This window comes from Bidens hawaiensis, unplaced genomic scaffold, assembly GCF_021521415.1.
Source record: "Bidens hawaiensis isolate Kalapana, Puna unplaced genomic scaffold, B.hawaiensis_p1.1 tig00056133_1, whole genome shotgun sequence".
Classification (NCBI taxonomy): Eukaryota; Viridiplantae; Streptophyta; class Magnoliopsida; order Asterales; family Asteraceae; genus Bidens; species Bidens hawaiensis.
The window spans coordinates 18211-30390 of NW_027500128.1; the positions used below are offsets into that span (position 1 = coordinate 18211).

General features: G+C 34.0%; 1 protein-coding gene across 1 annotated transcript; it reads right to left on the reverse strand.

Annotated features, from left to right (window-relative positions):
* Nucleotides 1-666: 666 nt before the first annotated feature.
* LOC143601370 (U-box domain-containing protein 15-like) lies at nucleotides 667-4942 on the reverse strand. The gene is made up of 4 exons (XM_077078798.1): nucleotides 4631-4942; nucleotides 4429-4545; nucleotides 2682-3125; nucleotides 667-1945 (listed from the first exon to the last, which is right to left on the reverse strand). Exons 1-4 carry the CDS (start codon nucleotides 4940-4942, stop codon nucleotides 893-895), a joined length of 1926 nt encoding a protein of 641 aa, XP_076934913.1. The 3' UTR covers nucleotides 667-892.
* Between the last annotated feature and the right edge of the window lie 7238 nt (nucleotides 4943-12180).

Consider the following 12180-nt stretch of genomic DNA (forward strand, 5'->3'; position numbering starts at 1 on the left):
TTGTGTTGAAAGTAATTTCGGACTAAGTCACAAGTCGGTGAACTTGAGGGGCAATATTGACAAGTAGGTTATAGTGGTTATGTTTCCTAATTGTATTGTAATTATAATTGGTAATTGTTTTGACTAGCAAGTTAGGTTAGTCTATATAAACATGCCATGGTTAGACATTATAGATTGTGTGGTGTGAGGTGCAACCGAGTTAGGGTTCATCTAAGAGGCACACACTAGATATAACCGAGTTAGGGTTCATCTAGATGCAACCGAGTTAGGATTCATCAAGAGTCAAACCGAGCTATGATTTGATAGAGTTGTAATCAGTTTTTTGAGTGATATTTTCTGATTAATAAAAACGAGAGTTATTCGTTTACTTCGTGTTTGATTATCGATCCGGGACTTGAAGTTGACTAAACATACATGTTGTGCTGATTCTAAATCACCAAATGTTAGGTTTGTCCTCAATCGGTTCGTCGTACTTCAAACACAATAAACTGATGTAAATGAGCTATGTTTCTCACTGGCATGATCATTCATATGCTATCAGAGAAAAAAAAATGAAGCTATTAGTATAATCCCCTAGCAAATTAGGCATTGGCAAACAGCCTCACATGTATTCTATCAAAATAACACTCTTAAATATTTATAAAGAAAAATACAATGTGAATATACATTTGCACACATATAATACATCACGTCGCGACAAATCAAGGTAATTCTTATTAAAATTGTACATATACATATGTATATATATAGCGAGATTCATATCAGAACCCTTAAATAATTAGGAACCAAATAAATCACGTATCATATTTTAACGAAAACCGACTTATTTAAAAAATTGAAAAGAAAGATCCTTTTACCAAATTGGCATATGTAATATGTTGTTTGAGAGATGTCACAAAATATGCTCGCATTTGCTCATTTGTTGCAGAAGTGCATTAGCTTTCCTCTGAGCTCTACTTGTTCCAGTTTTACTCAACTCCACCAAATGATCATAAACACCATATTGCAACGCAGCCAATATCAAACAAGAGTTATTCAACCCGAGCTCGAGAAGAACAGCAGTTGCACACTCCTTGTTCTTGGGGGTCCCGTCTTTAACAAACCCGACAAGCGTCTCGATAACCGACAACTGCCCGATCCCAGTCTGCCCTTCGGGATGCTTTGCAAGAAGTGAAAGAATTGAAAGTGCTTCATCCACCATCCCTAAAGACTTATCTTTCAAAAGATGAAGCAATGATTCGATAATCCCCGCTTTTATAGCTCGGGTTTTGTTTGATTGGTTCAGTGAAAGATTAAATAGAGCGGTTGCAGCGTCTTTTTTGCCTCGGATTGACCCGTTTTGTAAAAGTTTGACCAATGGTGGGATCCCTTTTAAGCAACCGATCATCACTTTGTTTTCGTTTAACATTGACAGACTAAACAAAGTAGCAGCCGAGTTTTCCCGAGCTTCATCCGTACCTGTTTGGAGAACTTCAATAACCGCAGGGATCGCGCCTTCTCGGGCGATAAGTCTCTTATTAGCCTCGTCGAGCGATAAGTTTAACAACGCGGTTACCGAGTGTTCTTTGACTTTTTGGTTAGGGGAGTACAGGAGTTTTACCAAAGGCGGGATTGCCCCACAATTCGCGATCAAGATTCTGTTTTCGGGATGCTCCTTGGATAACATTCGTATCTTCTCTACGGCTTGACATTGCGTAGTGAGTTGACTCGATGACATGTTTTGGATCAACGAAGATACCTCGTCTATGAAGGCGTTTTGGTGTTCAGACATCATGTGACTTTCCTTTTTTGGTAATTCTAAGTTGTTCTTTTCACACCATTGGATGATGAGGTTCCGGAGAGCAAAATTTGGGGCAAGTGCTAGGTGACTCAATATTTCTCCGGTCTTGGGGCACGTTCGGTGATTTGAATTTAACCATTTTTGGATGTTTTCCCGCTCATATGTCTACAAAATTTGCAACAAATGAGTTAAAACTAACCGCTAGAACAATAATAAAAAACATTACAATATCTTTGTCTTATGGTTGACCATTAACACAAGTCAACACATTAGTCAGCCATCAAGGGGCACAGTGGAAAGCGTCGGATCCCTCCCTTAAGTATGAATCCAGCTTCCACTGGTTTCTGTCTTAATCCCTTGAAGAGTTAAAGGTCAACTGCCAAGCGTAAGTAGAGGTATACACGAGACAAGACGCTTGGTAGCTACACAAGATTGGCTCGCTAAAAGCTCGAATCACGCCAAGCTTAAACAAGCTCGAGCCCGAGCCTAAAAATAAGCTTGTTTATCGAGCTTGAGCTAGCTTGCAAGCCTAAACGAGTCCTATAATTTGTGTGCGCGCGCACGCGCGTGTGTGTGTATATTATACATAAAATTATGAAGAAATGAGCCTAGCCTAAACAAGTCTATTATTTATATACTTTTTATTTAATATACTAAATAAACGAGGGGAGCCCAAGGCGAGCTCGAGCTTCAACAGCAACTACTCAAGGCTAGTGGAGCTCATACTCTGCTCGGCTCGCTTATACCCCTAAGTGTAAGCTAGTCTTTACTTGGTCCCACCGGCTAGTAGGATATTGGAGGGGCCCATGAGTTTTCCCTAACAGGTTCTCATGGTAACCACTAAAATGAACACCAAAGTTGGACCTAAAAAGTCAAACTCAAGAGGATAGAGCAAATATACCTGTCCGGTAGCAATTATAACCGGATCCGTCATGATCTCAAGAGATATTGGACAAAGAAACTCATGAGGAATCAACAAAGACAGGCATCTATCCAAGCATCTTAATGATGGAGAATCTTCAAGAACTTTATTAACATTGCCATCAGTCTCATCAAAGCCTGCAAATTTTTTGAATTTCTTCAAAAGATCTACAATATGTTCGGTACTCTCTACATGCTTCGTAGTACCTCTTTCTTTCACTAGTTTTTTAACAGCTACCGTCTCGATTTCTAAGTCTCCAACGGAATATAAATCTAGTTTCTTTGCAAGTCTTTCTAATATTGCAATATCCGCGTTTCTTTCATCGTTTTTTGAGAAAATGATCATCATGTCCATGGCTAGTTCTATGTCTAATGTGTCCGTTCTTCGTTTAGCTCCTTGTAGTTGCTTCTTAAGTAGCTCAATCTATGAATATCAAAAGCAAGAATTAAATATTTGTTCCAAGAAAACCGTTTTGAGGTCAAACAAATAACTTTCGACTTCATAATACACATGAATATAATTTCAACTTTAAGTTAAGTTTGACATTGTCAAACCCTGTTATACAAGTAGTACAATTAGTGAATTTTAATGTTAGTTTTGTAGAATAAATTTGTATCAAGGTTTTAGTTCGAAAAGTAATAAGTTTGACCTCAAAAGTCAAACCATAATGTAAAATTCAAATGATTTAGTTGATTACGTCTCATGATGATACATACTTTACTGAGTAGTAAAAGTGAAACAAGGTAAGCATAGTTATGCATCCATAGTCGGTTGCATATGCATTCACTTTTCATGTTTGACTTTTAAAAGTCAAAACTATTAAGTTTCAAAATTTGACACTAATAGTATTATATATTTCTATACCAATACTCATTCTCCAATTTTAGCATGGACCATGGTGGTAACTTTTTTTACGGTAATACTTATTAATTTGTATAAATTTGAAGTTGGAAAATAGAGTGTTTGACCAGCAAAAGTCCAACCCTAAATATTTGGATCTGGGCTCAAAACAGAAGAATCTCTTCATTCCATAATGCCCTTTTGATAAAACAAGAGGAAATGGTCACATGTGCACATGAACATGAAGTGTTTCAGTTTTTCCCCTAATATTTTCATTAATAAACAAATAAATTTATGCTAAATGCATGTTACAACTTGTATTGCACGTTATTTAATTTCTCTTATCAAGCATTTCAAAGCGGTATCTTTCATTTTTCATATATGAATATATAAAATTCATAACTAACTTTTTAGTAGATAACCGCAAGAACAACAATAAACATTTGTGCATATTGTTGCTCAAATGTTACAGATGTTTACATAACCGCCTAATGCATCACCATTAAGGCAGTAGCTACAAGCGTTTATGCGGTTCTCGTAATTGTTAGAATGGGGCGTTCAACATATAAGTATATAACCAATCTTAAATAAAGAACCGCAAGAACACTTGAAGTTATTATTTTAGTTGTGATACATATGACGGTTATTTAACCGCCTTTTATTCTCTTCGATATTTGTATAATGAAGTAAAGAGAATCTAAATATCAACCAGAATTTGAAGCTAGTATATCAGATCTTTTGATTTTAACCAAACTTGTTTATTTATTATTTATCACTAATTCAAGAATCTAAAACCATTTGATATAAATATTTAAGGGTCAATAAGTCAATTTAGGAACACAAAAAGGCATTTAATATAAAGATTATAGGTCAAGATTCAACTAACTTGTTCTTGAACTTCTTCAGAGATTCCAAGTTCTTCATACATCAATCCATCTAAAGCTTCATTCAACTTATCATACACATTATGAAACCTACACATAACTGCATCACCCTCCAATGCCTGAACCAGAATTAAAAAAAAAAAAGTTAAGTAATTTGACAAAAATACCCTTGCAAGATCTTGAAACACCAAAGTCATAACTAACCAGAAAGATCTTGCTCCCAAAGTTACATTGCTTCAACAGCTTCTTAGCAGAAAGCAGAGCCTTTTTAAGGTGAACAAAAGACTGGAATGCCCTTGTGGGTATAGCCTGATTAATCTCTTTAATCTCTTCCAAAAGTGGGATTAAAAGCTTTAGCCTTCTCACAAGCTTCAAACACTCTTTTCTTTGTGTTCTTCTGAAGCCAGTGTAAGATCCCACTGTCTCAATCATCTCCATCATCTCTGCAACCACATCATTACCATTACCATCACCTTCATTGTTTCTCAAAATACCCATGTTACCCTTGTCAGCCATACCAATCAAGATTCAAGATTCAAGCTTTAAATAAAGCTACTTGATTTCAATGGAGAAAATGAAAATAAAATAAATAAAAAGAAAAAGAAATGGAGGATAAGAATGAGAGTGAAAGTAAAGGCACCAGGAAAAGGCGGCCCATTTTATATATAGATTTATTATTATTAATATCAATGTTTAAAAAGACTCATTTTTCATCTTCTTCATGTAACCATTGTTTTATTTCATTTTGTGGAAGAATCTTGTTGCAATTGTTTTATAAATAAAAATATTGAAAGAATGTGATTAGGTGTCTTGAATGGTACAAATTTAGGTGAAATTGACAATACTCAATAGTACTAAACTACCAGTCTGATTAGATCCTTTTTGGACTTACTCGTATAAAAATAATACTTCTTTTATATCATTATTTTTAAACTATATTTATTAGAACTTTATGGTGTTTAGAGCATGTCACATGAGTTGTGATCTATGTTTTATTCATGTGACATTGAGTGTGGATGAAAATGGATCACATTTAATGGAAGAATTTTCATACATCAATTATTATCGTGTAAAGTGTTAATATCATACCATATGGGATGTAATACGAAAGAAAGCATTAAAGATTGAAGAGGACGTGTGAACGACGAAAGAGTTACCAACAAGTAACATGGACGTATAGTAATATAGAAAGAATATCAAATGATGTTAAAATTGTCATACTGTAAAGGGACCGTCATATTTGGAAAGCAGGTCGAATTCGACCATTTCATTGGTTTGTTCGGATTATATAGTGAGCTCAAAATTGACCTATAAGTTATTTCTTTTTCACTAACATTGAATGAGAAGTGCAACACTTTTCACTTATGTTGCCTACATAAATGCATGACAAATAAATAAATAAGGCGATATTGTTGACAAAACTATGAGTGAGTGAAAATAAAATAAAAGTTTGATCGTGGATTTGTAATCAATTCGAAGTTGAAAGGTAAACACGGTTAGAAAGAAACATATTGGACAAGTTAAAACTCAATGGAGACATTGAAGGTAAAGCTTGACTTGATGTCTCGAAGATGTGAAGGAAGAAATCTGAATTCTTGTAAGACATGACATCAAACAAGGACAGTCTGCAAATCTGAATTCTTCTCGGATAATTCATATCCAAAACTTTGTATTTGTTAAAGTTTATGAAAGAATTAAATACTAATGGTTTTGTTCGATTTGGTTAAAGTTCATTATATGGGCATACTTTCTGTCAATGAAACAACATTTTGCACCATGGTCTTGAATAGTGATAAAAAACCAGTGTTAAGCGATACACATGCGTAGTAAAACCATAAAGTGGCATTGAGGTGCTAAGAGGTTGCATCTTATGTAACAATTGGCTCATCATGACAATCATTATTGACCGCTTTTTTTCGCGGAGATTTTTCCCACCATCATAAATAATACAGTATACTGGTTGTGTTATCATTTGTAGTGTCATAACCGATGATGACTATTTCGCCCACAAGGAACTCACGACTGTATTTTTTTTCCTTTTTCTGCTTGAATGGAGACTTCCTATGAGACCACTCATTCTATATTACATTGACGTAAGCACATTTAACTATGGAGTTCTTTCCTCACTACTACCTAATAATCCCAAAAGTGTATGTCTTACTCAAGGTTGAGCATTCCTTATAACTCGTTATCTCTTATTTACTAAATGATGTTGTGTATTCTAATGTCTAACGTCGAATATGCTACAAGTCTTACCGGGAGAACTGAGACAAGCAAATGAATGAGACATGGTACTAATGACCATGATTAAAATAAAGAACATGATGAATATTGTTACACTAAGTATAGAGTGGATTATGAGATCAACTCACTAATGATGAAATATGTGGACACTAAGTTTAATATAAAGTATTTTTTCTTGGATATTATTAATGGAATTGGTAACAGGTATCAAACACGAACTCGTTAATTTGGCTAACACCCAAACACGAATATTATTATTGAGAAACATCACAAAACTCAATTACCCAATTACTGTTGCAATCTCTAAACCCCAAAGCACGGGTATTTATAATCTAACATATCACGTTTAGACTACAACTAGGATTGCTAAATAATAGGACATAATAATTATACTAATAATTAAATCTAAGCACATTTAATTATCTATAATTATCCACTCCTTAAATCTTGTTACTTAACCTTGCACGCCAAGTAACGCTCATAAATCGAAATTCCCAACAATTATAAGGCAAATATATGCATGGCGTGTATTGGTGCGAGGAGTTTTCACATTAATGCATGTGGTATTTGCGTGGATAGAAGAGAATGGCCTAAGAAAAGATATGTGCTCATGGAGGCAACTTTTACATAACGACAATGATGGACCGCTTGATAGTTTTCATTTATAAAGAAATGAAAGGTGTATGTCATACCAATTTTATGATTTCCAATACATGCTAGCATATATAGTTGTAAAAACTCTTGATTAATCCTTATAAATTCCGATTAATCCTGGATTAATCTTGTTTAGTTGCTAGTCCTCTCTCATTAGTCAACTAGCGACGACTAGATATTACTACAACACTGCATGCTAGTGAGTTTAGACACCAAATTTGTGTTTTTTCAACTCAAATTCACTCGTTATTCACCAAAATAATCAACATGGGTTTTACAATCTTTCACCCCACAATTTTGGTTCCCAAACATGTCAAATCGTTTTTAACACTTTAAACCTTAGGGGGTCTTTGGCCTAGCTTTTTTTAACAAACCTTATAGCTTTTTTTTAACAAAGCTTATAGTTTTTTTAGTTTTTCTTTACAAAATAAGTTTAACTTAGTGTTTGGTTTAGCTTTTTAAGCTTATGCTTATGAGCTTATATAAGTTAATTTGAAGATGATTTTTTAGCTTACTTGAAAAAGCTTATTTGTGTAAGGTGTAAGTTACTAATTTGTCTTTAAATGGTGGTAGATTAGTAATTAGTGAAGCAACTTATTACTATAACAAATTAAAGAATGATGGATTAACAACTTATTAAGACGAATAATTAACTTGTAAAATATAAGCTAATCCAAACACTTAAAAATAATTTATCAAATAATAGAATATAAGCTATAAGCTACCTGAAAGTATAAGCATAAACAAAAAGATAAAAGCTAGACAAAACACTCCCATATCACCAAATCATAATTGGTCTCTGTTTGAATAAAAGCGTGTTTGTCTTCAGAAAATACACAATGAAACAATTTAATACATAAATATCGTACATAAAAAAATCGATGGTGATTGCAATTGCATGCAACGAGTTATTAGTGTTCTAAAAAGTAAAAACAACTTTAAAAAAAAACATTTTAGGAGTTTGACTATTTATCACAAAATGACATATACACTTTATTCAATCTTTACTAATTGTCAAATTAAGCATGCCTAGGGAGTTTTTAACTTAAACTTACTTACGCCATTGATAAAACTACCGAAAGTGTCAGTCTTGATGTAGCAAAAATTAATTATTTTAAATAGTATATCCATTTCTAATCATAATAATACGTTACTCAAATGATGATGTTAGAAGTCTGCCTACAATTTTTGGAAGCCTCTTTATAACTTGAATCCAACGGGGTCATCTTTGTTTCTTGTCTAGAATTATAGTAAGACACACACAAAACACACTTTTCCACTCTAGCCTCTTCTCCAAACATCCCACGATATGTGCACACAAATTATATATATATACATATATCAACTTTTTCATTGTTTTCAAGTTTTCTTTATTTTTGTCCTAGTTTGACTCTTTTTATTACTTGGAATTAAACAAATTCACCACGATAATTTATAAATAATGAACTATATGCTAATTCACTTTCACATTTTAATACTTTAGTTTAATATGAAATTTTAAACCTTTTAGTGCTACTGTTTACTAATATATGTCCATATATATATAGGTACTCTTTATACATGTAATTATGGAATTTTAAAGCATTAGTTAAACGATAAAAGTATCCAATATGAAAGAATTCAGTGTTAAAATGAAGCAAATAAATTGGAGTTAAATAAATTTATTGTAAGCAAATTACACACGCACATATAGAATATATAGGATAAAAACCCGTTAAACCTTGTGTAACAACAATTTTCTTTTCATGTGTAATATATGTTATTATTGTTCTCGGTAACAAAAAAAAATAATTGTAACAAATGCTATTGGCATGTGTAACATGTATAACAAATGTTATTACTGCATGTTTTAAGTTTTTTTAAATGGAAACTTCTTAGCACGTCACCTTTATGGACGAGCGCCAGTACGATGCAGCAGAACACAGAGCATTGATAATGATTTGATTTCAACTTTTAGCAGTTATGTTTTGGTTTACATGATCATAAATTACTACTAATTGTTTATTTAAAAATAATCAAAACCAGATCGCAAACACCGCTATGTAAATGTTAACTTTTTTAACTAAAAAAACCCCAAGGTGATACTGTCACACCCTCAAAATTCGACTAACCGAGTTTAACCGCGAGGCGTGTAACATACCAGGATCTAGCTCATTTGTTATACCAAACATCCAATATTCAAAATATTATTTAGGTCTCATTCAAACATGAGAAAACAAAAACGAAACCATACAATTTAAAGTTTTGCGGAAGCGTAAAGTAAATGGTTTAAAATAATAAACCACGTGCTCAAACATGCATAACCCATCAAATGTAAACAATGTGAAATAAAAGTTTATGCAACAAGTATGACTCCAAACATAAGCAATGCATACCCGCTCCTTAGCACATCTAGAAACCTGGGCAAGTATAAATACTCAAGGGTCAACACGAGGTTGGTGAGTTCAAAAGTTTTAGTAAAAAGTAGTATATATAGTATATGTAGTATACGTAGCATAAGTAGTATATGTGTAAGTAGATTTAGCACTTTTCAAATATACCAGGGAAGCTAACCTATTTACAAGTTACTAGACGTTTGAACCGAAGCTGACTGTATGTATGCCTTCTTACCATGTCTATCACCAACACTAGCGTATAAAAGTTAGGTAAATATAACACCCGTTTTACGACATCACAGCCGTGCTAGCGCGACTAGCCCGGGTGGGGTTTGTCAAACCCAGTAGTACTACTCCATATAACCCCGCGATCCCATCCTATCGGTTCAAGGTAACGTAAGGACTTTAAGTGATATAAGGGCATCTAGTATAAACTTGTGATATATAAGAAATTACATAAATCCAAAATAAGTTGTTGCGTTTTCCTCCAGAAAACCAGTATGTAAGTGCGTCCGTGTTTTCAATCCAGAAAACATGTATAGACAAATGTTTTGTGTTTTAAATCCAGAAAACAAGTATACGAAAAAGTTTAGTGTTTTCAATCCAGAAAACATGTATACGAAAATAGTTTAGTGTTTTCAATCCAGAAAATATGTACACGAAAATAGTTTAGTGTTTTCAATCCAGAAAACAAGTAAGGAAAATGCTTGGTGTTTTCTTTTTAGAAAACAAGTATACGAAAATAGTTTTGTGTTTTCTCTCCAGAAAACAATTAGGAAAAAGCATGAACTCACCTGGTTTCACGTGTAATAGACTTTTCTCAAATCCAAAAAGATGCACTTGACTCGCTAACCATTACCTAGTACAAGTGTTTAAGTTATGAGAACGTGTTCAACAACACATAACTCTTAAACCCAAGTATGGGCTCACACACAAACAAAAACTTGACACGATGACTCTTTGGTGATAATAAGTAATGTCAACTGTACCAAAAAGTCTTAACATGTATTCACACATCATATCATGGCAAATAAACCAAATATTCATCATACAACTCAACTTATGAACATTCAGTTCACGAGACAGATTATGGCGTGTATAAACATATTTTATTCAATAAGTAAAACTTAAGGATAAATTGTACAAAATTTACCACAGTAGCATATAAGAAGTAGGTTTCTCAAGCAATTTTTTAGTATATTTTCTCATGCATACAAAACTCACAATAATTCAATTATTGCAGATAGGTACAAACAGTTCAGCAGATTGCGCAACAAAAAGTTGTTTAATGGTTCTCTCAACTCATTTATTCAAATTGTGCAAGGCCAATCGGGTTATCTTTTAGACTCATAATTCTAAGTTCCAGAAGTGGAACCAACTCATTTGGCTTTGTTAATCTCAAGTAATGATGTCGGGAAAACAGACCAGAATTTAAATCCCTGCATCAGCTTTGACACATGTTTTTGTTAAATCATAAAAACTATTTAAAACTTGTCCAAATATTACAAAATTTACCTTTCTGGAAACTAGACTCAGAATACTATATCATAGAATCAAGAATCGATCAATAATTGTTGGTACATGATGTCAGTAGTTCAGTGTCTAGTGTCTGTAATCGAGTTAGTTGGATTTGTATTTTGTATTAAGCGAAGTTAGCTCACAAGTTCGCTTATATAGGCGAACTTGTGGAATAAGCGAAATTAGGGACAACTTCGCCTAAACATGTTAGGCGAAGTTGTCGAATGTTAAATAGGCTAGGTTACGGCTTAGTTGGTAGAGCGAGTTTTTAACGAGTTATTCAGTTTGTGTAATCGGTGATCAGTGAATCACGTGTTTCCAGTTGCAATACAACGTGTCTTTGTTTATTGTAACGTGTGTTTGATCGTGTTAACATGTATCGTCTTCTACGCTCGTATCGTCTTACGTAGGGATTCCGCACCTACGTAGAACGAGATATTCCGTGTAGATCCGGCTGGGAACCTACAATTGGTATCAGAGCTTTTGCTCATGATTGTGTGGTTCGGGATTATCACGCGGATGTAGAAATCGTTCCGTTCGACTATTCGCGGGACGAGCTTACCGAGTTTTTGTGTCCTACTCACCTCCCACCATCAAAAACAACCCATTACACCTTCGCATACCTCGCAAAACCCAGAAATCAAACCTGCAAAATCATCGTGTTCATCAGGCGAAGTTGCCGCTACTGTTTGTAGGGTTTAGGCGAAGATATAAGGTTAAGCGAAGTTATCCACAACTTCGCCTACCTCACAAGTTCGCTTATCTCAAGCGAAGTTAAACACAACTTCGCCTACCTCACAAGTTCGCTTATCTCAAGCGAAGTTATCCACAACTTCGCCAAATCAGGCGAATTTAAAAGGGAGCGAAGTTAAGAATTCAAGCGAAGTTAAGACTCAAGCGAAGTTATCCACAACTTCGCCTACAGTACTGTTAAGAATAAAATTTTTATATTTCGGGTTTCTT